The 25,975-nt window shown below is 43.3% G+C and overlaps 1 protein-coding gene across 1 annotated transcript in view; it reads left to right on the top strand.

The window, feature by feature from the left end:
- The window catches only part of LOC143774325 (complement C3-like), a 101,858-nt gene that overhangs the window by 51,795 nt on the left and 24,088 nt on the right, over window positions 1-25,975 (top strand). Inside the window, exons 22-29 of the mRNA XM_077261789.1 lie at window positions 4,101-4,161; window positions 4,334-4,420; window positions 5,180-5,383; window positions 8,736-8,811; window positions 9,375-9,534; window positions 10,284-10,385; window positions 21,959-22,109; window positions 22,326-22,489. Coding sequence (XP_077117904.1) covers window positions 4,101-4,161; window positions 4,334-4,420; window positions 5,180-5,383; window positions 8,736-8,811; window positions 9,375-9,534; window positions 10,284-10,385; window positions 21,959-22,109; window positions 22,326-22,489 — 1,005 coding nt within the window. The remainder of the gene's footprint in view (window positions 1-4,100; window positions 4,162-4,333; window positions 4,421-5,179; window positions 5,384-8,735; window positions 8,812-9,374; window positions 9,535-10,283; window positions 10,386-21,958; window positions 22,110-22,325; window positions 22,490-25,975) is intronic.

Below are 25,975 nucleotides of genomic sequence, written 5' to 3'. Positions count from 1 at the left end.
TGGGGTTATAAACCAGAATCCTTCTGCCAGGGCTTGTAGTACAGACCTGTAGTGTCTGGGGTGCCTGGGCCCATAACCTGTTGCAGAGTGCGTCTTCTTGCAGTCACGCTGTAGTTACGAGAGCTTCAATCAGCAAGATATCTTGAGTAAACAGTATTTACTTCATACTGGATAAACATGAGATACAATTCAGTGTCACACAATCCGTGCACTGAGGCATATACATTCATGAAGAAGAAGGAATAATCAGGAAGTAAGAAAACAACCAACAACTGAGAGCTTCCCTCCCCACATTACAGCAAGTATATAACTTTACACACTATCGCCATCTGCTGTCTGGTTAGTGTAAAGTCCTCCTTTCACTTATAATAAGTCCTAATCTGTTGCATATGCCAACAAGAACCTCTGGATCACCACACTGTACCACATAATGGAGCATCAGGCAAGGTGTTCCCCTATACAGGGATTCCCCCATCATAACACCAGGTGGCCTGAATGCCGCAAATCCAGGATCAGAGGACGACCAGTATTGACATACTAACAACACTGTAGAATACTTGGACCTGCTGGTGGAGAGAATCCCAGAAGCTCCATGAAATCCAGAAAGGTTGATCCCACCGGTAGCAGGGTCTGGAGGGTAACGTGAGGAGAGGCAAGACAACTTGGAGTGGGAACTGGAGAGACCAGAGGAGTCCAGGATGGGAATTGCCAGAAGAGGACTCTGTGAAAATAGAGATGTATGTAAAGTACAGAGCACAGCAGAGCATGGCCTGAAGCTGAGGGCATAACAGTACCCTCCCTTGCACCCACCCTTCTTCAAACCTGCCAGGAACTTTCTAAGAAGAACCAGGGCATTAATGTTCTCCTCAGGCTCCCAGGATCTTTCTTCAGGACCGTATCCATTCCAGTCAACCAGAAAGAGTGACCTGCCCCCTCTTTTCTTCATGGCCAGGATGTCCTTCAATTCATAGACGTCCTCGGAACTGACAGGAGAAGGAAAATTATCTGGATCCTGGGAGAAGCGACTGAAAACAGATGGTTTCAGCAGGGATACATGGAAGGAGTTATGGATCCGTAAGGAGGCAGGCAATTTCAAATGATAGCACATATCACTGATCCGGTGGAGTACTTCAAAGGGACCGATGAAACGAGGAGCAAGCTTATAAGAAGGGACTTTAAGACGGATGTGCCTGGAAGACAGCCATACCTTATCTCCGGGTTGGAAAAGTGGAGGATCCAGACGTCTCTTATCCGCAAGTTCCTTGGTTCGAACCGATGCCTGCTTCAGTGTGGCATTTGTCTCAGTCCAGACTTTTGTGAACTCCTTGGCCAGGGACTCAGCTGCAGGATTGCCAGAAGCAAGAGGCAGTGGAGTCGAGATCTTAGGATGCTGTCCATAAACAATGAAAAATGGGGAGTTAGAGGAGGACTCACAGACATGATTGTTGTAGGAAAACTCAGCCCATGGCAGCAGGTCGGCCCAGTCACTGTGGTGACCATTCATGAAGTGTTGCAGATAGTTGGTGAGGACTTGATTCACTCTCTCCACTTTGCCATTAGATTGTGGGTGATAGGCCGAGGAGAAGTCCAGAGTGACATCCTACAGTTTACAGAGGGACCGCCAGAATCGGGAAATGAATTGGACTCCTCTGTCGGAGACAATGTGGAGTGGAAGTCCGTGAAGCCGAAGGACATGCTGAATGAAGAGCTCTGCGAGTTTAGGAGTGGAAGGAAGACCAGAAAGTGGAGTGAAATGTCCGATCTTGGAGAACCGGTCCACAACAACCTAGATTAATAGGTCACCATAGTAACGAGGAGGCTTGCAGAGACGAGGAAAGGGTCTCATGGTGGGCACAACCATCGGATGCTGTACCTTAGTTAACCGGTCATCCACAGAGCTGTGGTGGTCAGACAACAAAGTCTTGCCTTGTTTGGTCCATCTTATTTTTGAAGTGTGTGCAAAGACCTCAGCAGAGATTAAGGAAGTCGGAGGGGGCAGTGGTGGGCAGAGGAGGGAGTAAAAGGTTTTGAACAACTGTTTGGGGTTGTGGGACAAAGAAAATATGAGGGATGTGAAATAGGCCTGTTTAGCAGAGGTTAGAGCTGATTTGAATGCGTGTTGCTTGTTTGAGTGCAGTTAAATCATCTTGCAAATGCGTTTTCTTCCAACGTCGTTCTGCAATTCTGGATACTTGCCAAAGCTTTTTAGTGATGTTATTGTGCCAGGGTTGTCTATTGATTCGTCACACTCTGCTATGCATGACAGTGGCGACCGAGTCGATGGATGATGCCAGAGTGGAATTGTAGAAACTAGTGGCATTGTCTGTGTCTAGGAGTCAAGCTATTGAGGACAGTGGCTGAATAGAGTCAGAGAGTGTGCGAGGGTCTAGATGTGAGGTTTCTGCGGGGGTGCGCATGTTCCTGGACATGGGTGAGAGGTATGAAGGGCAGTGATGAGAAAGTGAGTAGATGGTGGTCAGATAGAGGGAGAAGGGAGGTGGTGAAGTTAGATAGGGAGCAGAAACTGGTGAAGACCAGGTCTAATGTGTGTCCATCTGTGTGGGTGGCTGAGGATGACCACTGAGTAAGTCCAAAAGATGAAGTAAGGGACAGGAGCTTGGAGGCTGCTGACTGGTGGTTGTCAATAGGGATGTTGAAGTCAACCATGATGCTGGTGGGAATGTCGGCAGACAGAAAGTGAAGGAGCCAGGTGGAGAATTAGTCAATAAAGGCAGCGGTCGGGCCCGGAGGTCAGTATATGATGACCATTTGGAAGCTGGACGGAGAGTAGATGCGGGCAGAGTGGACTTGAAAAGAGGTGAGGATAAGGGAGGTTAGAGGTGGAATTAGTTTAAAGCACAGTTGGAAGAAAGGAGAAGGCCCACTCCTCCACCATGTCTGTTGCAAGGACGAGGAGTGTGGGTGAAATGGAGGCCGCCGTAACATAGCGCAGCAGGGGAAGCTATGTCAGAGGGTGTCAGCCATGTTTCGGTGAGGCCCAGGAAGGAAAGCTTAAGAGAGGTAAAGAAGTCATGAATCACGTGGAGTTTATTGCAGATGGAGCGGGCATTCCAGAGTGATCCAGAGAGAGGGAGCAGGGTGGTGGGCTCAAGGGCACGGATTTGAGGTGGGCAAGATTTCGGGTGTTTATGTTGGGCTGGGAGCGATAGAAGGGAGTAATAATGGGAGGTATGAGCTGTGGGGGTCCAGAATTGGGAGATATGTCGCCAGCAGTGAGGGGAAGCAGAGAGAGACAGAGCAGGTGGGAAAACGAGAGTGGGCGGCTTGTTTTGTGTTTTACTAGGAGAGATCTGAGGTTGAAGAGCAGAGAAGGTCAGGTGGAGAGGCAGGAGGAAAGGAGAGATTATTACTTGGTTACAGGGTGCTGGGGTTTGGGGATAGCGAAAGAGAGTTGGGAGTAATGGAGCCAAAACTGTTAGATTGTATGTCAGCATGATGAGTAAGTGTGGTGGAAAGGGAAAGAAATTTGGTACATTTATTAAAAGTGGTTAGTCTGAACTTCTGTTCACTTCTGGCTCATTTCTGCTGTTATCCTTTTAGAGCCATCCTTACAGGGAAAGACCACGATCAAGACAGACCTGTAGCTCTGAATTTATAACTGGCTAAGTGCACATGAAATAGGCCAGGTGTGATCAGGAGGGAGGAGCAGCAGGGAGACTGATCACAGACACAGGAGGGGATTAATTAGAAGTCAGAAGGGAAAATACAAAAGGAAATAGTCAGAATCAAATGGAAAGGTAAAGCAAACTGTGTGTTAGCATCAAAAAATTATGATGGGAAAACATGCAGGAAGGAGCGTTAATTCCACGTGCTCATGGCCTCATAACCTACAAATTGTAAAGTTGTATTTTAGAGAATTAACTGACTTTTGTGGGCATCGTACGTTGTAGTTTGGTGCCACCTCTATGTACAAGTGTGAAGACTTCTGTATTGGGAAGGATAACTCAGGTGCCATTTATTGTCCTTGGAAGAGACTTTAAGTCAAGTGCAGTAATAATTAGTTATACACACGTCATGTTTTGGTTGTTAATATGCAAGCGATTATTCAGTTTCCATTTACTTTCTTGTTATATCTATAGCCAGAAGGAAGACGTCTGACCCAGGCCCTAAAATCAGTTGTTTTGCAGCCAGAAGGAAGAGGTTTGTATGTTGTATTAGGTGATGTTATCATTTCATACACATACTGTATATATTGGTCATTTTTTTCAATGGAATTAATGTTTCTGATGTCTATATTGTGTTTTTTTAAGATTTATTGTTAAAGGTTAAAACCGCTTTGAATCTCTTCTAATTGCTAATTTTTTTTATGAAGGTGGAGTACAGGAAGAACGGATCACAACCGTAGATCCCGTAAATATTGTTCCCAACACAAATGTTGAGACAATTGTTACCATTCTTGGTGAGTGCTGACCAACTGTCCTACTCATTATATATAATAGGTAGAGATGAGTGGAGGATCAAGTGTGAGTCGAGTTTCCTGAAAATCGTGATTTCACATGAATTTGAAAATTTTGAGATTCAATTTGCGGTTTGTAAAAGAAAAAACATGCTGAATAATCAGAGAGCTGGTTAACGTCACTTCTCATGGCCATGTGGACCTGTCCATAATGCCTTGCAGCTATGACATCTTTTGGATTTAGAATACTTTGTACAGGTGTGGTGAGTACCTGGACTATCACTGATCAGCGGTTTTCAGTGGAGCACAGATTGTTCAGCAGAGTTGTTTTACATCTCCAGAGTCTCTTCTGTAGAATGGAAGCTCTTACCGACAGCAAGGTCCTCTTTCTCTCTCTCATGTAGAGTGGGAGCTCTTATTCTGAGCAAGGTTCTCTGTCTCTCCCTCACATGATTTTTTTTCAGCAATTACAAGCTTTCCAATACTGAAAAAAGTGCAACATTTTTCAATAGAAATTTGTTTTTTGGGGGAAAATTTGGTAAAGTCGGTGAATTCGAATTTCAAAAGATCTACGTATCTCTACTATTTGGTATATAGAGTAAATAAAAATATTTGTGACACACTGGTCATGTCTGAGATGGTTTAGTGAATCCTGCACGATGACACTGGAGGTCCCTTCCAACTCTAACATTCTATGCTTCTATGATTCTATGGTTATGTTTCTTGTTTGATCTCATTGCCTTACATGTCTATAATATCCAGGAAACCCAATTAGTGAAATGGTGGAGCAATCCATTGATGGTATCAATCTGAACCACCTGATCAGTGCCCCTCATGGATGTGGAGAGCAAAACATGATGACTATGACATGTCCCCTGATAGCCACACAGTTCTTGGATTTAAGCAACCAATGGGAAAGAGTAGGAGTACAGCGCAGGGAACAGGCCATCCAGTTTATCAAAAATGGTAAGATACTCTCCTATTTTTTAAAGTTCTTTAATAGAATATAGGATCAAGTCTATAATCAGGTGAAAGTAAACATTTTTATGAATCAAAAATTCAGAAGGTCGTCACAGAGCTACCTTCATGTAAATTCTAAACCAATGAGAGCTGTCTAGAGACTTCCATCTTATATCTCTTGTATCAATGTATGTATGTAGGCCGATATGGGCTCATGCTCTCATTAACATTGACGTGGCTCTTATGAGAAATTGTTTTAAGCTCCTCTGCTAACCACAACAACCTGACAAATTGAAATCCTGGAGCTGTTATTTTATTGAGATGTTTATTATTTTAGTTTCATCTTTGAATAATTTGTTATGGATGTATTACTAAAAATTGTATAGCTTTTTTTGTATGCACCTCTTATTTAAAGAGTAACTGTCATTATAATTTTTATTACATAAATCAATAATACACATGAAAATTAACAACTTTGTAATATATAGTAGTGAAATAAGTAATGAACATGTCATCAATCTTCCAAACAAATATATTTCTAAAGGCGCTATTGACATGACATTCTCACCAGATGTGGGTAACAGCCCATCCAATCGGCGCAGGCAAAGAAATCAAACCATAGATGTCCATAAGTTAACTTATGTGTAACAATGAGAAATGACACAGGGTAATGTATTGAAAACTAAAGAAAGAGAGATGCAAAAAGCCATGGAAAGTCCTGACACCTGTTGAAATCCATCAGTAATTAGAAAGCAATCCTGCCACTTAGTGAAAAATAATTCCAGTTTGTTCAACTGATGGCCTATAGAAAGATGTCTCATTACCAAGGTGCCACAAAGGAAACATCTCATGATAGATAAAACCACTGAGCTGTCTCAAGACTTTTGCAACCTTATTGTTGCAAAACATAGTGATGGCATTGATTACAGATGAATTTATAAACTACTGAAAGTTCCAGTGAGCACTGCTGAGACCATAATGCAGAAGTGGAAAAAACATAATTTCACCATAAACCGACCAATACTAGGTGCTCCGTGTAAGACTTCAGGCTGAAAAGTGAAGCAATTTATCCAAGAGCCAAGGACCAACTGTGGAGAGCTACAGAAAGACCTATAATCAGCAAGTACAATTGTTTCCAAGAAAACTGTAGGTAATGCACTTAACCTCCATGGTCTGTATGTGAGTTCACAACACAACCTCCATGTACTGTATGCAGGCTCACCACACAACCTCCATGGCCTGTATGCACGCTCACCACACCACTTCTATTACCTGTATGCACGCTCACCATGCAAGACTCCCTTACTGAACAAAACACATGTTCCAGTGTGTTTAAAGTTTTCTCAACAACATTTAGACAAGCCTGTGAGATATTGGGAGAATACAGTCTGGTCAGAAGAGACCAAAATTGAACTCTTTGGATGTCATAACACACACCATGTTTAGAAGATAAAAGGCACTGAACATCACCCCCAAAACACCATACCAACAGTGAAGTTTGGTGATGGGAGCATCATGGTGTGCGGGCTGTTTTTACAGGATATGGCACTGGCAAACGTAATATAATTGAAAGAAGAATGAATGGACAAATTTACTGAGACATTCTTTATAAAAATCTGCTGCCATCTCCCAGGATGAAGATGATGAAACGAGAGTGGACAATGCCAGGACTGATCATTATAAAAATTCTCAATTTACAGCTCCTCCCCTCTATATAAAATCTTATGAGCAGCAACTGTCCTCTCCTATCTCAGGAATGTAAAAATCTGTCTTCACTGAAACTGATTTTATCCATAAATTGAGATTTTTGAAAATGAAACATTAGTCCTGGTGGATAAAGAAACAGATTTCTCTGGTAAGATATATTTCAAAGTTGCTAATTTTCATGTGTATTGTGTACTATTGATTTATGAAATAAAAATTAAAATGACTAATTACAATACAATAAAGTTATAATACAATACAAATTCTAAATCCATTGCCAGATTACAGAAATACATGGACATTCAACATTTTAACACATTGTGATTTTCAGCATAAAATGAAAATACGATTGAACAATATAAGGTTCATTTACATATTTGTACATTTTAAAATTTTAACAATAATTTTGGTCACCCCCATTGGGCAGAGGCCACTTTTAAAGATTTTTTTCATACTAATATTAGCACAGGTTTTGGGGAAACCATTCACAACTAGTACCAAATGTACATTGTTATTCCTGGAAAGAATAGAATATGGCAAATACTAGAGTCATGGATAGGCAAATGTTCAGGTCAGGAGTTAACATACCCTGGTTAGCTCATAGGTAGAGATGCCAAAAGTTACTCAGTTAAATCAGACATTAATGAATAATTGTAAAGATGGGCCATCAATATTACGGTACATGCCAGCATAGCTCTATATACATGTTACGGCTTTTAAAAAGGAAGCTATTATCAGAAAACAATCAATTGTTTGCATCAAGTTTTTGTGTTAAAAAGATTTCTACATCATAGTCTATGGTAAAAATAAAAAAAATGAAATTTTGAATTTTTGCAATTTTCACACTTCCTGTTCACAACTTCCTGTTGGTTTGTGAAACAACACTTGTACATTAGCCACAATGTTCAGACCCTAACCCTACCTTTTGTTTGGAAGTTTCTAAAGAGCCTGTGCAAAGGTCATTGTGAAGGGAGGAGGTGAGCTGTGACATCACCTGTTGTAAGTGATGGATCCTGCTATCAGCTGTGTATAGACATGTTACCTGTCGTTATAATCCTGCCTCTGATAATATGGAGCCTTGCTGGAAACTTGAATGTATAGGAATTGTTTTTTTTTAAAAAGCCCAAGATTTGCCAGATCGCTATCTTTTTAAAATAATGTTTGTGATATGAAAAAAGGGTTATTTTCTGATTATAGCTCCCCTTTTAGAGATCAGATTCCTAATACAGTGCCTACAGACTGCTCCAAGTCTATTTTATATATATATATATATATATATATATATATATATATATATATACACACATATATATATATACACATATATATATATATATATATATATATATATATATATATATATATATATATATATATAGTTTGGCCATATACAGGTGCTTTCAGAACAAATTTTTCTTGTGTAGGCATCAAACAGTTACCCAGCAAGTACATACAAATTGATAGCAAAGAACCACAGAGACATTACCAAAATTGTCTGACCATTTAGTAATCATATAAACATGGACCTTCGGGTGTTAAACATTATTTATGTCCTACGTGTTCAGATCCATGAGAGTACCTGGACACTTGTGCACTATTTTTCTTCTACACAGCTTTCGGTTTGCTTTCAACATTATGTGGCCTTCTTTGACAGGTATAATTCAGCAATTGGCATTCGCAAAACCAGATGCTTCTTATGGAGCCTGGATCAACACACCTTCCAGCACATGGTATGGTAAAATTATTCTATGGTTTTTGCCAGTTTTATTTTAACCTTGTAATTTAGTGTGCCATCTGTTAAATGGGTTGTCCACTACTTGGACAACCCTTTCTCACTCTTCATGTTTGGCACCGTTAAAATAAAAACACCTATACCCAATTCCCATTCCAGTTGTGTCAGCACTTGCGTTCCCGACGCTCATGTGTGGTTGTTGTGACACGTAAGCCCTATTCCTAATCAGCGCTGTTGTCACTGTCCCCACCTTCGGACAAATCGAAGATCAAGATGAAGTCATAGAGCAGCAACAACACTGACTTCCTGTTGAAGTTCAATATGTCCAAAGGCGGGGAAAGTGATACCGGCACTGACTGGGTGCAGGGCTCACATGTCATAACAACGGTGCAAGAGCCCCAGGAACGTGAGTGCCAACATCCCTGGAAAGGTGCCAGAGTCGGAGGCGAGTATAGTTGTTTTTATGTTAACGGGGCCAAACATGAAGAATGAGAAGAGGATGCCCAAGTAGTGGTTCTCATTATTATTATTTTCTGTTTGTCATTATGATATTTCCTTTAGGCTCACTGCTTATGTCGTCAAAATGTTTTCCTTGGCTTCAAGTCTTGTTGATGTTGAGAAAAATTTGATTTGTGACTCAGTGAAGTGGCTCATTTTAAATAAACAAAATCCAGATGGGGAATTTAGAGAGGACGCACATGTCTATCATCAGGAGATGGTGGTATGTATGAAAATCTCACAATATTGCATTGTTATTATATTGGAACTTTTTTCTCAAGACTCACAATCCAGTAGCATTCTTAATCCAGAAGGACAACCTCGTAGGGGGAGTCAACCTTCTCTTTTGGGGCCATAATAAAAGCACGACTACATTCACTTGGAACTAATTTTAAACATCAAAAATGCTAAGGGTTTGTTAGATATTCAGCTGAAGAAACCCATAGCTGGAGCCCAGATATTATCAGTGGATTGGTTAATAAATGAGAGTATGGATTATCCTCATTTGTCTTTAATTTAGTTAGTTCATGGTATTCAATCGTAGCAACCCCAACAACAATTACAAGTGTGTTGATTCTAAAATCTGCTGTTCATTTTATTTTCCCCACCCTAATATTGCAAAGTCTCTGCCTATGTCTTAACTGAATCCACAGTGTGTGAACACAGAGGAAAGGAGGGAGATGAAGCTGCAGATTCTCTGTATTTAAGTGTTTTATGGGAAAGGGAGGTACAACAGGAATGGCAGACTGGCTAAGTGAATTTTCTGACATCACACACGAAAGGGCTCATTGATTCTGTGGGGAGACAATTTGTACATTTTTAAAACTTTAGGGAATGAAGGTATATGACACATTGGAGATACACAATTTTTGCCTGCAGGTAGTTGATAATAAATCCAGAGCTTCGTAAGAAACAATTGTTAATGTTTTTGAAACAATATTTTGTGACGGTATTCTGTTTTCTTATACATAGGGTGGAATAAAAAAAGGTGCTACTGAGCTGGATTCTAGTCTCACATCCTTTGTCCTTGTTGCCCTACTGGCAAGTTCACATTCCTGCAATGATCGAGTTGGTGTAAGTTTTTTTCATTTTTCTCCCATCAGAAAGTCACCTCTTCCACACTTTTTCAAAGTCATACCTTGTGTGAACTATGAGTGGTGTTCAATAAGTTATCAACCCAGGTAAACTCTGTCAGTGTTATAGAGCTAAGGATGATTGCTGTACATGGTGATGTTGCACCTTCCAATTACCAAGTAAAATTTTGGGCCAAGCAGTTTAAATAGGGTACATTATCAATTGAAGATGACCCCTGTTCTAGACTGTCACGGTTCACATCGTGCTGCCACCAATATGTCATGAATCCCAGCAATATGTCAGGGATCCCGGGGAAGATACCTTTATCGTCCCCACTACTCACACCAATTTGTCACAAACAGGGGTTGTTTGGTTGCCCCTGGTACCTTCTGAATGGGATTTATCTATATCCCACTTCCCAGTTCCGGTTTTGAACTTGCAGCTCTCTGGCACCCCCCTTACCCTCAGGTCAGACTAGGTACTGCAGCTAGGGTAGTTAGTTGCCAGAAAGACTGCCTGCTATGTACTGGCTATTGGGCATACTACAGCGAGAGGTATGTAACTACTCCCACACAGGTGGGAACAATTACTATCAATGCCGCCATCGCAACGATGCTTCCCAAACGCACAGGACAAAGTCATTGCCACCAGCTCCGATTTCCTAAGGATTAACGGATCCGGAGCCAACCCAAATCGGTAGCATAATTCACGTCAGAGGATGTGACCGTTTGTATAGAGCAGGAAGGGACAAGCTAGTATATTGTATATTTTACTCCAAAAAAATGTAGGCAGTGTTTACAAAGTATTAAAAAGATATTATAAAGAAGACAAAATCATGTGTACATTACAATTACAAATAAAAGAAGGATTAAAATTGAAGAAACACGTTCAGATCATTTCATATTATCATGGCTGACCGTAGGCTTATGAGGATAAACACACCTAGATGCATAGCACATCTGTATCAGCAGCAAGACTCTGGACACAAAGACACTCCCAGAATGTTGGTCTCACTAAGTTATTCTAGACCAAAACCCAGGCACTCCCCCTGTGGTGACGTCACTTAGAGGCTGACACCTCCCCTTTACTTAGAATATGAAAACTATTTTTTATGCCTAGCTCGCAGTAGGAATCTCGCATACGAAATACATGATGATCAGAATGTGCCCCACATCATGAGCATTCTTTTAAGTGTAAACCTGAAGTAATTACCTGAACCGCTTACTGAGAAATCCACACTTTGCACTTGTTGCGTTTAGCTGCAATCGTTTTCAGTGAGTGATAAATCGACTGATGGCCATCCTGAATATATAATTCTTATCTCTCTAGCCCAAATCAGTGCTGCTATATATAACTTTAATAGAACAAATGAACTCATTGCTTCCACACCAGTTTTGGCTGGTATTAGATGGGAGGAGGGAATCAGTAGTTTGCAGCTAAGCCATAAAACTCCAGTGATTCTAGTTAAGGTTTTGAATTACACCCATTCAAGCAGCAGGCAGAGAGAGAGAAGAGGGGGGTCGGAATAGCCCACAATGTGTGTTGTGTAAAGTTAGGTAGATACTCAAACATGGCATATTCAAATTATCATGACACCTCCCTTTTGGACTACGCTACGGAGGCAGGACCTCACAGTACTCCTCCATGCACACCTCAGCAGGTTTCCCCCGGCGGTACAACCAGTCTGCATTGCCGTGCTCCCTGCCCATTTTGTGTTTGATTGTAAAGTTGTACTGCTGGAGGGCAAGGCTCCAGTGTAGCAACCTTCCATTGGCCCCACACATGGCTTGTAGCCAGCGCAGAGGGTTGTGGTTTGTCACCACAGTGAAGGTGCAACCGTACAGGTAGGGTTGCAAACTTTGCAGAGCCCAGACTATGGCCAGGCACTCATTCTCAATGGTGGAAAAGGCCGCTTCTCTCGGCAGAAGCTTCCAGCTCAGGTACAACACGGGGTGCTCGTGGTTCCCCGAGTTGGCCTGGCTGAGCACAGCACCGAGGCCAAACTTGTTGGCGTTGGTCTGCATCTAGAACGGTTGACTGCTGTCAACTGCTTTCCACACAGGAGCGTTGCACAGGGATGTTTTCAACACCCGGAAAGCCCCCTCACAGCCATTGGTCCAATTTATTATGTGGGGTAGCTTCTTCCTGGTGAGGTCTGTCAAGGGTTTTTCCAGGCTACTATAGGTCTGTACGGAGCGCCTATAGTACCCTGCAGTGCCCAGGAAGGACATCACCTGTTTCTTGGTCCTGGGGTGGGCCAGAACACGATCATGTCCACTTTCCCAGGCTCTGGTTTTATGGAGCCCCCGCCTACCCGGTAGTGGACCTACTGGTAGTCCAGGTAGTGGACCTCACTCATGCCCATCTGGCACTTTCCTGGCTTGATGGTCAGTCCAGCTTGGCGAATTCTGCACCTCCTGAAGATGCTGCAGGTGTTCGTCCCAGGAAGGAACTGAAGATGGCAATGTCATCCAAGTACACCACCGCGTACTTCTCCAGTCCCTGAAACAGGTGATTGACCATCCGCTGGAAAGTGGCAGGGGCCTTTTTCATGCCGAAGGGCATGACAATGGACTCGTACAGTCCAAAGGGTGTGATAATGGCGGACTTCACCTGCACCTTGGGGCTCAGGGGAATCTGCCAATATCCTCAACTCAGATCCATTATGGTCAGATATTTTGCACCAGCTAACTGCTCAAGCAGCACCTCGATGCACAGCGTTGGGTGCACTTCAGAGGCTGTGATGGCGTTGAGCCCCCTGTAGTCCACGCAGAAGCAGGTGGTCCAATCCTTCTTTGGCACGAGAACTACAGGTGAGGCCCATGCGCTCTTTGACCATTGAATCACCCCCAGCTGTAACATCTCATCGATCTCCTGGCGCATAACCAGCTGCACCTCATTGGAAATCTGATAGGGTGTTCGCTGTAGTGGGGCATGATTCCTGGTGTCCACCATGTGGACTGCCAACCCAATCCTTCCCGGTCAGTTGGAGACCACGGCCTGGAAGGGTTCCAGCGTGGACCACAGCTGTGAATGCTGGGGTTCGGTTAACAAGGCGCTTACCTCCACGTCCTCGATGGACCCAGCGGCCTTGGCTTGGGCCAGCATATCCAGGAGGGGGTCTTCCTCCCCATCTTTGGGCAGGCTGGAGACCAGTAGGACATAAGGTTCACATTCGTGATGAGCCTTCATCATGTTGAGATGAAAGGCCTTTCGCCTACCCCATTTGTGGTCAAGCGTGAACACATAGGTGACTGGGTTGAGCTGTTGGTGGACAACATACGGGCCTTCCCAGGCTGCCTGAAGCTTATCCTTTGATACGGGGACCAGCACCCACACCTTTTTACCCACCTGGTAGGTCTGCTCCTGGGCATTCTGGTCGTACTAGTGGTTCTGATCAGCCTGAGCCTACATCATGTTGTCATGCTCCAACTGCGTCAAGGTCTGCATTTTGTCATGGAAGCTCATGACTAGTGTTGAGCATTCCGATACCGCAAGTATCGGCCAATATTTGCTGTATCGGAATTCCGATACCGAGTTCCGATATTTTTGTGATATCGGAAATCGGAATCGGAAGTTCCCAGTGTATGGTTCCCAGGGTCTGGAGGAGAGGAGACTCTCCTTCAGGCCCTGGGATCCATATTCATGTAAAGAATAAAAATAAAAAATATGGATATACTCACCCCTCCGGCGGACCCTGGACCTTAGCGATGTAACCGGCAGCCTCTGTTCCTAAGAATGCAGTGAGTGTAGGACCTGCGATGATGTCGTAGCTTGTGATTGATCGTGTGAGCGGTCACATGAGCGGTCACGCAACCAATCACAAGCCGTGACGTCATCGAAGGTCCTTCATTCTGCATTCTTAGGAACGGAGGCTGCCGGTTACATCGCTAAGGTCCAGGGGCTGTCCGAGGGTGAGTATATCCATATTTTTTATTTTTATTCTTTATTTTTTACATGAATATGGATCCCAGGGCCTGAAGGAGAGTTTCCTCTCCTTCAGACCCTGGGAACCATCCAGGATACCTTCCGATATTTGTGTCCCATTGACTTGTATTGGTATCGGGTATCGGTATCGGCAAGATCCGATAATTTGCCGGTATCGGCCGATCCAATCCGATACCGATACTTTCAAATATCGGAAGGTATCGCTCAACACTACTCATGACATACTCCACTATGGACACTTCAGAAGGGTTCGGCTCCTCTTCCCAGGATTCCCTTACCAATCCAAGGGGTCCCCGGACTCACCTGCCGTACAGGAGCTCGAAGGGGTAGAACCCTGTAGAGGCCTGCGGAACCTCTCGGTAAACGAATAGCAGGTGTGGGAAGTACTGCTCTCAGTTGCTTCGTTGGGTCTCATCCAGCATGCGTAGCATCTGTTTGAGGGTACCATTGAAGCGCTCACACAAGCTATTGGTCTGTGGATGATACGCACTCGATACCAGGTGCTTCACCTGCATTTTCTTACAGAGAGCCTCCATTAGGCGAGACATGAATTGGGTCCCTTGATAGGTAAGCATCTCTCTCCCTGGGAAATCCTACCCATGAAAAGACAGCAAACAGTGCATCTGCCACCTTATCTGCCCTAGTTAAGGACCCAGCCACTGCCACTGGGTACCCGGTAGTGTAGTCTACCACAGGGAGGACATATTGCTTTCCAGAGCTGCTGGGGATGGCCAGCGGGCCCACAATATCCACCGCGATCCTCTGGAAAGGCTCCTCTATCACTGGCAAAGGGATCAGGGGAGCCTTAAGAGCAGGCCCCACCTTCCCCACACTTTGACAGGTGATACAGGAGTGGCAGTAGTTTGTCACATCTGTCCCCATCTTGGGCCAATAGAAGTGTTGAGACAGCCAGGCCTTAGTTTTGCTGATCCCCAAGTGTCCAGCGAGCGGGATCTCATGTGCAATAAACAACAACTCACCCCTGAATTGATGCGGGATGACCAGCTGTTTTTTCCTCAACCAGTCCTTTTGCGATTTTCTGGGTACTGTCTACCAGTACAACCTCCCTTGTACCCAGAACACCCTCTCCTTATCAGTCACGGAGGTGGGTGTCTCGGCAAGGTGTCTCATATTCGCTAGGCTCACATCAGAGTGCAGAGTGGCCTGGAACTCCTGGCTAGTGGCAGCCAGAAGCGACGTCAGGTTCCCTTCCCCACGAGAACCCTCTGGGACCTGCTCTGGGTCCATCTCTGGTTCAGTCACGCCTGTGACTGAGGAGGGACCAGAAGGCAGAATGTTGTCTGCGTTCCAGGCACTCTGACTGTGGGTGACAGCAGCTACATAGGCTGTCCCCCTGGGGATTTCCACAGACTCATCAGCCGGCGCTTCTATGGGTACTACCTCTCCATTCACCCCAACATTCCAGGAGCAGTGGTACTTATGAGGCAGTTACCTTCCTCTGTGGCACTTATCAGTTGCACGGCATCACCTTCCTTACAGTTCCCATGCATCTCCCCATTTCCCTGAGCACCATCGGTTGCTCCTGTTAGGGGTTCCTAAGCCATCCCACCCCACAGAGTGACATGGTTGGGCACTCCTGCACCTGTGAACACATAATTCCTTGGAAACAAATGATTATCAGGTAAAACATGCATATTTTCATCATCCCCATCATCAGTATTATCCTCGGCATTTTCAGAAAAATTATTATCAGATACATCATTAATCGGCAGGTAACACATGCAATTTCCCATCATTATCAGCATTTGATCCGGGAGGGGAGTCAGGGACATAGTATGCAACCATCCTCTTCAAATCAGTCCCCAATAAAACATCAGTGGGTAAGTTATCAGACAGCCCCACTTCCTTCACCCCGCTCCCGGCACCCCAATCTATATACACCCGGGCCATTGGCAGGGGACAGCGGATGCCCCCAATCCCGGTGACAGTCAGGGTTTTCCCTGGAATGATCTCTTCGGGGCCACCAGTTCGGGTCGGATGAGGGTCCATCCAGCCCCAGTGTCCTTGAGGCCTGTAGCGACATGGCCCCCCACAGTGACAGGCTGCACGTTGTCACACACGTCCCAACCGCCCCACCAACCAATAGAATGATGCATTAGGCCCTGGGGCCTTGGCTGTGGGGTTCCTCTGCTTCTCTGGACACAGGGCACTGATGTGATCTGTCTGCTTGCAGGAAAAACACTGGCGAGGGTCGGTGGTAGGTCTGATGCTGTTGGCAATGAGGACAGGGCCTCTGTTGTGTTGGCTGTCAGACATACTGATGTTGTTTGCAGGCTTACCCACTCTCCATCTGGTGGTGACTAGCTTTCACCCTTAAGATCTACAGTTGGCCTCATAGGCATCGGCAATCTGCGCTGCTTTAGTCACGTCTTTGGGCTCTCTGTCCATCACGAACTGTTGCACCTCAGCTGGGAAAAGATGTAAGAACTGGTCTTTGATCATCAGGTCCCGCAGCTATGCAAAGGTGGTCACTGACAGTCCTTGGATCCACTGGTGAAAGTGGGTCCCGAGTCCATGCACGACATCGCTGTAACTGTCGTGTGGGCCACGTTGGAGGTTCTAGAACTTTTTGCGGTAAACCTCAGGTGTAAGCTGGTACTTGGCTATCAGTGCCTGCTTGATGGCCTCATAGTCACCATCTTGTTCTTGAGGGAGAGCAGCAAATGCCTCCAGAGCTTTACCTTTTAGCCCTGGGGTCAGGTATCAGGCCCATTGGTCCCCAGGCAGCCCGTACTGTATCGTAGAAAAAGAGAGAGTGGGCACTCACCATCTGCTAATATTCAGTCTTTATTATGACCTCATCTCAATTGCAGGAACAGCAGGGAGAAACGTGATGTTACAAGACGGCCGTTTCGCACTTCCGCGCTTTCACGGGTCTTGATGCAGGTAGTGAGTGGGTGGACTCCATATAGCGGAAATCCCTGCTAGGATACCACCCCTTCACCTGCATCATCACAATATCCACTGATCCAATTAAAACATAAAATTGTGAAAAACAAATTGAGAATGAGTGCTCAATATCAAAAACAGAATTATTCAATATGAAACCATGGAACAAACAACACCTTATGTTGCGAAACATCCCTGTTTGTTACAAATATACAGACATATCAAGCCTCTCGTTTAACCCCATGGGTCCCGTGGCATTAACCTTCATAATCCACCTCCCCTCTCTCCTTAAAAGTAGTCTGTTATGGTCCCCTCCTCGTTCAGGTAAAGCCACCCGTTCCAAAGCAGCAAATCTTAATACTGAGGCATCCCCTCCATGGTGTGAACATATGTGCGATATTAATCAGGGAACACCCCTACCAGTACTGATCGAATTGAAGTGCTCTCTGAACCTAACGAACAGCGGTCTAATAGTTTTCCCGATGTAATAAAACCCACAAGGACAGAAAAACGCATATATCGTATGCGTGGTCCTGCAAGAAATAAATTGTCTCACTTTATGGGTAACTGGACCTATTTTTATTAATTTATCGATCAGGTGGTACCCACAAAAATTACAGTGGCCGCACTTATAATTACCCTGGGGAGACCCCTCTTGGAGCCAGGTGGATCGAGTTGAGGCGATATTATTATGAACCAGAATATCTTTTAGATTTTTTTCCCCGATTGCACGCAAACAGGGGACCCTTACTGGTGAATTCTGTTAAGGCAGGATCTTTTTCTAGTAAATGCCAGTTCTTCCTAACAGCTGCTCTTATTGCCGAATCCACCTGGCTCCAAGAGGGGTCTCCCCAGGGTAATGATAAGTGCGGCCACTGTAATTTTTGTGGGTACCACCTGATCGATAAATTAATAAAAATAGGTCCAGTTACCCATAAAGTGAGACAATTTATTTCTTGCAGGATCACGCAAACGGTACTTGCGTTGTTCTGCCCTTGTGGGTTTTATTACATCGGGAAAACTATTAGACCGCTGTTCGTTAGGTTCAGAGAGCACTTCAATTCGATCAGTGCTGGCAGGGGTGTTCCCCGATTAATATCGCGCATATGTTCACACCATGGAGGGGATGCGTCAGTATTAAGATTTGCTGGTTTGGAACGGGTGGCTTTACCTGAATGAGGAGGGGATCATAACAGACTACTTTTAAGGAGAGAGGGGAGGTGGATTATAAAGGTTAATGCCACGGGACCCATGGGGTTAAACGAGAGGCTTGATATGTCTGTATACTTGTAACAAACAGGGATGTTTCGCAACATAAGGTGTTGTTTGTTCCATGGTTTCATATTGAATAATTCTGTTTTTGATATGGAGCACTCATTCTCAATTTGTTTTTCACAATTTTATGTTTTAATTGGATCAGTAGGTATTGTGATGATGCAGGTGAAGGGGTGGTAACCTAGCAGGGATTTCCGCTATATGGAGTCCACCCACTCACTACCTGCATCAAGACCCGTGGAAGCGCGGAAGCGCAAAACGGCCGTCGTCTTGTAACATCACGTTTCTCCCTGCTGTTCCTGCAATTGAGATGTGGTCATAATAAAGACTGAATATTAGCAGATGCTGAGTGCCCACTCTCTCTTTTTCTATGATTTGGTAACTCTATGGACTTTATTTCCTGTGGTGGCACCTGATTTCTGCAAATGGCATATACGCTGGCTATCTGACACACAGGTGTATGGTAGTATTCACTAGCAGCTGGAGCGGCAATCTGATTTCTTTTTTTGTTAGCCCGTACTGTATGCAGGCTTTCTCAAAGTCCCACAGAAAAGTGTCCAAGTCCCCATCCTTTTCCATCAAAGGAAAGTGCTCTGGCCCTGGTTTAGGGGTCTGAACGCTCTTGGGCTCGCCCCTGGACTGGGACGAATTCTGCACCTGGAGTCGGACTATCTGCAGCTGGTACTCCGCTCCACTTGCTGCTCGGCTCTCTCCTGGTATTGCTGGATCAGCTGTAGATGTCCATCAAGGTCACCGGCGGCGAGTTGTTCTAAGGCCACCTGCAGGTTGGGGTCCAATCCACCCTGATTGCAAGTAGGGCTGGCATTCAGTGTTTGGACCAATGCTGCAGCACCATTTTCGCTTGTGCTGGCTTGTGCGGCCACTGGGCTCTGAGACCGGGCTTGGTCTGCTTCAAATTGCACCAGTTTCGTGACCATTTGAGCCTTGATTTTGCCCGTGGCGTCAATCTGCATCAACCCATAAAGGGCAATAAGAGTGTCCTTGTCATGCTGCTTATACCAGCCTTCTCCTTTTGCGGCCAACATTGCTAAATAAAAGATAGGATAGAAAAACAAAGAGAAAGGGAGGGGATAATCACAAGTGTACACACTTGTCTCAGGACTAGTAAACACTGATCTTGTTCTCCAAACTTATTTGGGCAGAGTCCTCTCCCGAACTGTGCAAGTTTTTAGTAAGAGGAATGATTGCTCAAACCAGATCCCCAATGCTCTATTATCCCACCACTCTGCCACCAATATGTCACGGTTCACACTGTGCTGCCAACAATGTGTCACGAATCCCAGCAATATGTCAGGGATCCCGGGGAAGATACCTCTTTCGCCCCCACTACTCACACCAATTTTTCACGAACTGGGGTTGTTTGGTTGCCCCTGTTTCCTTCTGTAAGGGATTTATCTATATCCTACTTCCCAGTTCTGGTGTTGAACTTGCAGCTCTCTGGTGCCCCCCTTACCCGCAGGTCAGACTAGGTACTGCACCTAGGATAGTTAGTCGCCAGAAAGGCTGCCTGCTATGTATTGGCAATTGGGCATGCTGCAGCGAGGGCAATGTAACTACTCCCACACAGGCAGGAACAATGCTTCCCAAACGCACAGGACAAAGTCGCTGCCACCAGCTTCGATTTCCTAAGGATTAACAGATCCGGAGCCAACTCAAATCGGTAGCATAATTCACTTCAGAGGACGTGACATTTCGTATAAAGCAGCAAGAGACAATCTAGTAAATTGTATATTTTACTCCCAAAAAAGGTAGGCAGTGTTTACAAAGTATTAAAAAGATATTATAAAGAAGACAAAATCATGTGTACATTACAATTACAAACAAAAGAAGGATTAAAATTGAAGAAACACTGACATAGCGTTCAGATTATTTTATATTATCATGGCTGGCCATAGGCTTAGGAGGATAAAAACATCTAGATGCATAGCATATCTGTATCAGCAGCAAGGACACAAAGACACTCCCAGAATGCTGGTCCCACTAAGTTATTCTAGACCAAAACCCAGGCACTCCCCCTGTGGTGACATCACTTAGAGGCTGACACCTCCCCTTTACTTATTATATGAAAACTATTTTTTATGCCTAGCTCGCAGTAGGAATTTTGCATATGACATACACAATGATCAGAATGTGCCCCACATCATGAGGATTCTTTTAAGCGTAAACCTGAAGTAATTTCCTGAACTGCTTCCTGAGAAATCCGCACGTTGCACTCGTTACGTTTAGCTGCAATCGCTTTCAGTGTGTGCTAAATCTACCGATGGACATCTGGAATATATAATTCTTATCTCTCTAGCCCAAATCGGTGCCGCTATATATAACTTTAATAGAACAAATAAACTCAGGGCTTCCACACCAGTTTTGGCTGGTATTAGATGGGAGGAGGGAATGAGTAGTTTGCAGCTAAGCCATAAAACTCCAGTGATTCTAGTGAGGGTATTGAATTACACACATAAAAGCAGCAGGCAGAGAGAGAGAAGAGGGAGTCAGAATAGCCTGCAGCGTGTGTCTTGTAAAGTTAGGTAGATACTCAAACATGGCATATTCACATTATTGTGACATGGACCAGCTGTCGAATCTTCAGAGGAAACGGGCAGTAATTGGAGCCCACGATTTTGGAAAATTGTCAGGTCAAAGTCAGTGGTATAGCTCATAAAATAGGCTTCTCAATTGGCCCAGTTTCCAGCATCATTCATAATGTTTGGATGATTTCAAAGGTAAATTGGCAAAAATGTTGGTGCCTAAAGCGGCAGCAGTTTTAAGAGAATTTAAAGATTCTTAGAGAAAATCAAAAAGATTTCAATTTTCAAATTATTCTGAGTGATGAAACATAGGTCTACCACCATGATCCTGAGACTAAACAAGAGTCCATGCAACTGAAGCACAAAGGGTCATCAACTCCAAAGAAATTTTGTGTCCAGCAGTCAACTGTAAAAATCATGGTAACAGTTTTTATGGGATACAGAAGATTTTATTACTAGAGTTCATGGCACCCAAAAAAACAATTACTGTAAACATCTGTGTTTCAGCAACAAAAGCATTACATAAAAGGAAAATGGGCATATGTAAAAGTTTGGGCAACCTGCGTGGTTGGTACCTAGTAGCACTCCCTTTTGCAGGTATCACAGCTGATAATATATCAATATTATTGAGAGGGAATGTGCATGGCAAAGAAAAGGTTCAATCTGTATTTTAATGCTGATTTATTACTTATCGCCCACAATAACCTTTAAAATCGTAATAACCATGGATTTGTATTATTTGTATCACCGGTCCTAACCAAATAGTATGCCGTTAAATGAGAGCACGCCCATGAGCAACTCGCAGCATCTAGAACAAATACAATTTTTTCTTTTACTATATATTATATACATAAATTGCATATTCATACATTTAACAACTTCACTTATTATATACAGAATCTACCTGGAAGCATCGACAAAGCCATACAATACTTAAACGAGCATTATCAATCTCTGAAGAAACCCTACTCTGTAGCCATTACTTCCTATGCACTGGCTAAGGCTGACAAGCTCAAGGACATCAATATACTAATGTCTGCATCTACAGGTAAAGTATCAGTACTTGTTCACCAATCATTTTTATAAGGTTTCCATTTCGTAAAAATCATATTTTTAAAAAATTCTATAGCCAATGTAATCTCAATTTTTTTCTAATGGACTTTTTTTTTAAATATGTAATTGTATTTTTAGTGGCTTATATAACCAATGTGAGTAATGGTAGGGTTTTTTTTAACAGTTATTTTGTTTTGTTATTTTCTTCTAGCTAATACTCACTGGGATGAACCAGGGTCACGCTTTTTATCCCTTGAAGCTACCTCCTATGCACTTCTCACACTTTTAAAGTTGAAAGAATTTGAGAAAGCTAGACCATTGGTGAAATGGATAACCGAACAAAGATACTATGGAGAAATTTGGGGGTCAACACAGGTATGTGATTTACTTGTTGTGAAAATAACTTAATGTTAGGCTCAAAGTTACATGTCATAGGAACTGGGAGGAGAGAAAAACCTCTTGGGGAGAGGCAAGAACCTACTGTCGACCTTAGGCTTTGACTATCATAATGGTTTTACTAAAAGAATTGATGAGGAAGGAAGTCATGAGCCATGATTCTGACAGATAGTTTAGACTTGTCTACCTGGCACCCACAAAAAAAAATATTATCAGACTACATATCTTTGTATTATGTGGCCAAAATATGAATTATAGAATAATACAATGTTTGAGCTGTAAGGGAAATACTGGGTCATCATGTCTAACCCCCAGCTCAATGCAGGATTCACTAAACCATGTCAGACAGATGTCTGTCCAGCCTCTGCTTGAAGGCTTCCATTGAAGACACCACTTCTCGTGGCAGTTTCTTCCACTCATTGATCACCCTCAATGTCAAAAAGTTATTTCTAATATCTAATCTGTTTCTTCTCCCTTTAAGTTTCATTCCATTGCTTTTCTTGTTTCCATGTGCAAATGAAAATAATGATGATCCCTCTACACTGTGAAATCCCTTCAGATATTTGTAGACAGCTATTAAGTCTCCTCTTATCCTCCTTTTTTGCAAGCTAAATAGTCCCAGATCCTTTAACCGTTCCTCATATGACATAGTTTCCATCCTGGTAGCTATTCTTTGAAATTGCTCCAGTTTTTCCATGTCTTTTTAAAAATGTGGTGCCAATAACTGGACACAGTATTCCAGATGAGGCCTGACCAAGGAGGAGTAGAGGGGGATAATTACTTCACGTGATCTAGACTCTATACATCTCTTTAAACATTCCAGAGCTGTTTTTTTTTACTCATGTGCAGTCTGTGATCTATTAGTATACCCCAGTCATTTACACACTTGCTGTTGCTTAGTTGCATTCCTCCCATTCTATAGATGTCATTTTCATTTTTCTTTCCCAGATTTAAACTCTTGCAATTCTCCCTGTTAAATACCATTCTATTAGTTGCTGCCCATTGTTCAAGCTTATCTAGATCCTTCTGAATCCTTTCTCTATTTTCTATAGTGTTAGCTATCCCTCGTAGCTTTGCATCTTCTACAAATATGATTAGTTTACCTTCAGTTCCCCTGTCTAGATCTTTTTAAAAATGTTGAGCAACACTGAGGCCAGGGCTGAGCCTTGTAGTACCCCACTTGAAACACTTTTCCAATTGGATGTGCAACTACTCTTAGAATTTATGACCACTCTTTGAGTGCAAACACTGAGACCATAGCTTTGTTAATCCAATACTTGATCATTTTTTTCAATAAGGATATTATGAGATACTTTATCACATGCTTTTCTGAAGTCTAGATATACTATATCTACCGCGTTTCCCTGATCCACCCAGTCAGTGATTCCATCATAGAAGGAAATTAGATTAGTCTGGCTTGACTCATTTGCTACAAACCCATGCTGACTCTGGTTAATTACTGTATTTTTATCCAAGTACTTAAATACATGCTGTTTTAGAGAGAAGTCCTTGCCCATAAGAACTAATAATTTGCAGAAGACATTCCTACCCAAGAGAAATGACAATCTAAAGAAGAAAGGTATTGCCCAAAATTTGACAACATACAGGAAAGACATTTGCCCAAGATGAGCGAATCTGCTGAAATTGGATTTCACCTATTCACTCTAAAATGGCAGATCATTTGATTAATATTGAAGTCATTTGATGAAAATTGAATGCTTCTTGTTCTGCTCTGGTTACTCTGCAGAGCACAAACATAATTACTATATGCTGCAAAAAAAAAAAAAAAAATGTAATACTCTCTTGCCATTGCTGCCTGTCTTTGCTCTTCCGAATACCCTGGGGTGCATCATCCACTTTTCATCCTTCTTTACTCAGCGTTAGGATTACTGAGGTTGACTAGATACAATTCTAGGCATTGCAACATGCCTTGATGTCACACATGACACCACGATGTCCACCACAACATCACACATAATGGCACAGCATATGCAACAACATCTGTGGTCTAGCCAGTGCTGGAAGCCTTGGTACTGAGTGAAGAAAATCTGAGGGTGTCGGACATTGGGGGATGTTGGAAAGATGATATTGGAGTGCATGGATCACCAGATGGTGGGTGTTAGGACATGTGAGAAACAAGGGCCTCGGGTTTATACAGGTAGTGTAAAGATAATAAATTCGTATGAACCATTCACCGGGCCATTAATTGAGCAAACATGGGCTTAAAGAAGACAGTAATTGTGGAGCTGTGATATATGTGACCAGATTAGGCTGTAATAGCCAAACCATGGGAATGTAAAATTCTGTGGGTGCAAATGTGTTCATCTTTCTCTTTTTTTAATTTTGGTTAAATAGCCTCTGTCCTTTCAAAACATGTTTGTATCAATCAATAGTACAATCAAGAAATGCAAACTTTATAATATATATTCCTAGAGAAATGTTCTTATTTCTCCAATTATGAGCCACTTCCATTTCTCCTCCCTGTCTCCTGAACTCATCACCCATTCTGAAAAAAACAGCTTGTACCTATTTTGGTCAAACCAAGATTTACTGCCAGCAGAGTGAGTGGTGGTAGGTGGTATGAAGAGGATGATATACGGGCAAGGAAACACACACATATCTTGCAGCAGCTTTCTTGACAAAGATCTATTTTCTCCCAGAGTGGGATTCCCATCTACACTGCCCAGTACTGCTGTAAAATCTCTTCCATGCAGCTGCTTATTCTGTCTGGATGTTACTGCAAAGAGAAATAAGAGCAAGAATCCCTTTGTTTCCTTGCACTGTTACATAGAAGCTTGTCTCCAATCACCAGTTCAGAGACAATTGAGAACTAGAGATAGAGTCTAAAGAAGCAAAAACTTGCAAAAACTTCAGGATACAATAAAGATCAGAATTCGTATTCTTTGTCATGTACACACACAGGACAGCCTATTCTGAAAAGTTACCTGAAATGACATGTACTGTACATTTTAAGGTTTTATAAGTCTTAACAGATTCTTTTACATAACATCACAGCTAATTGGTGCTCATGGGCTGGACATAAACATCTTGTTAGGGTTTTCGGAACGCGCCGAATATATTTATTGTCGTGATTGGTGCGTTCGCAACCCGGGATCCACCGTGCAGGAAATATCCTGCTGCTAAGTAAATGGCGGCACTATATGGCGGTATTAACCAGCTCTGTTAGCTTCACAGAGCGGCCGAGAAAGCAAAGCTCTGTGCTCTGTTAACTCTCACAGAGACACAGGCTAACTACCCAGAAGAGAGCAGTCAGTGGTCATGCATGCACACAACACTCCTCGCCGGAGGTGCCAGCATTCTAGGGGCTTATTTCAGCCGGGTCCCTGAATACATTCACGCATATGACCACAGTGGCGCAAAGCATGTAACTTTAGAAGATACTAGCACATGGCCGTGCTGCCATGCGAGCCTTAAATAGCTGAAGCACATACAGGACCTTAAAGA

The sequence above is a fragment of the Ranitomeya variabilis genome, chromosome 5, assembly GCF_051348905.1.
Source record: "Ranitomeya variabilis isolate aRanVar5 chromosome 5, aRanVar5.hap1, whole genome shotgun sequence".
Taxonomy (NCBI): Eukaryota; Metazoa; Chordata; class Amphibia; order Anura; family Dendrobatidae; genus Ranitomeya; species Ranitomeya variabilis.
This window is presented reverse-complemented; position numbering and strand designations above follow the sequence as displayed.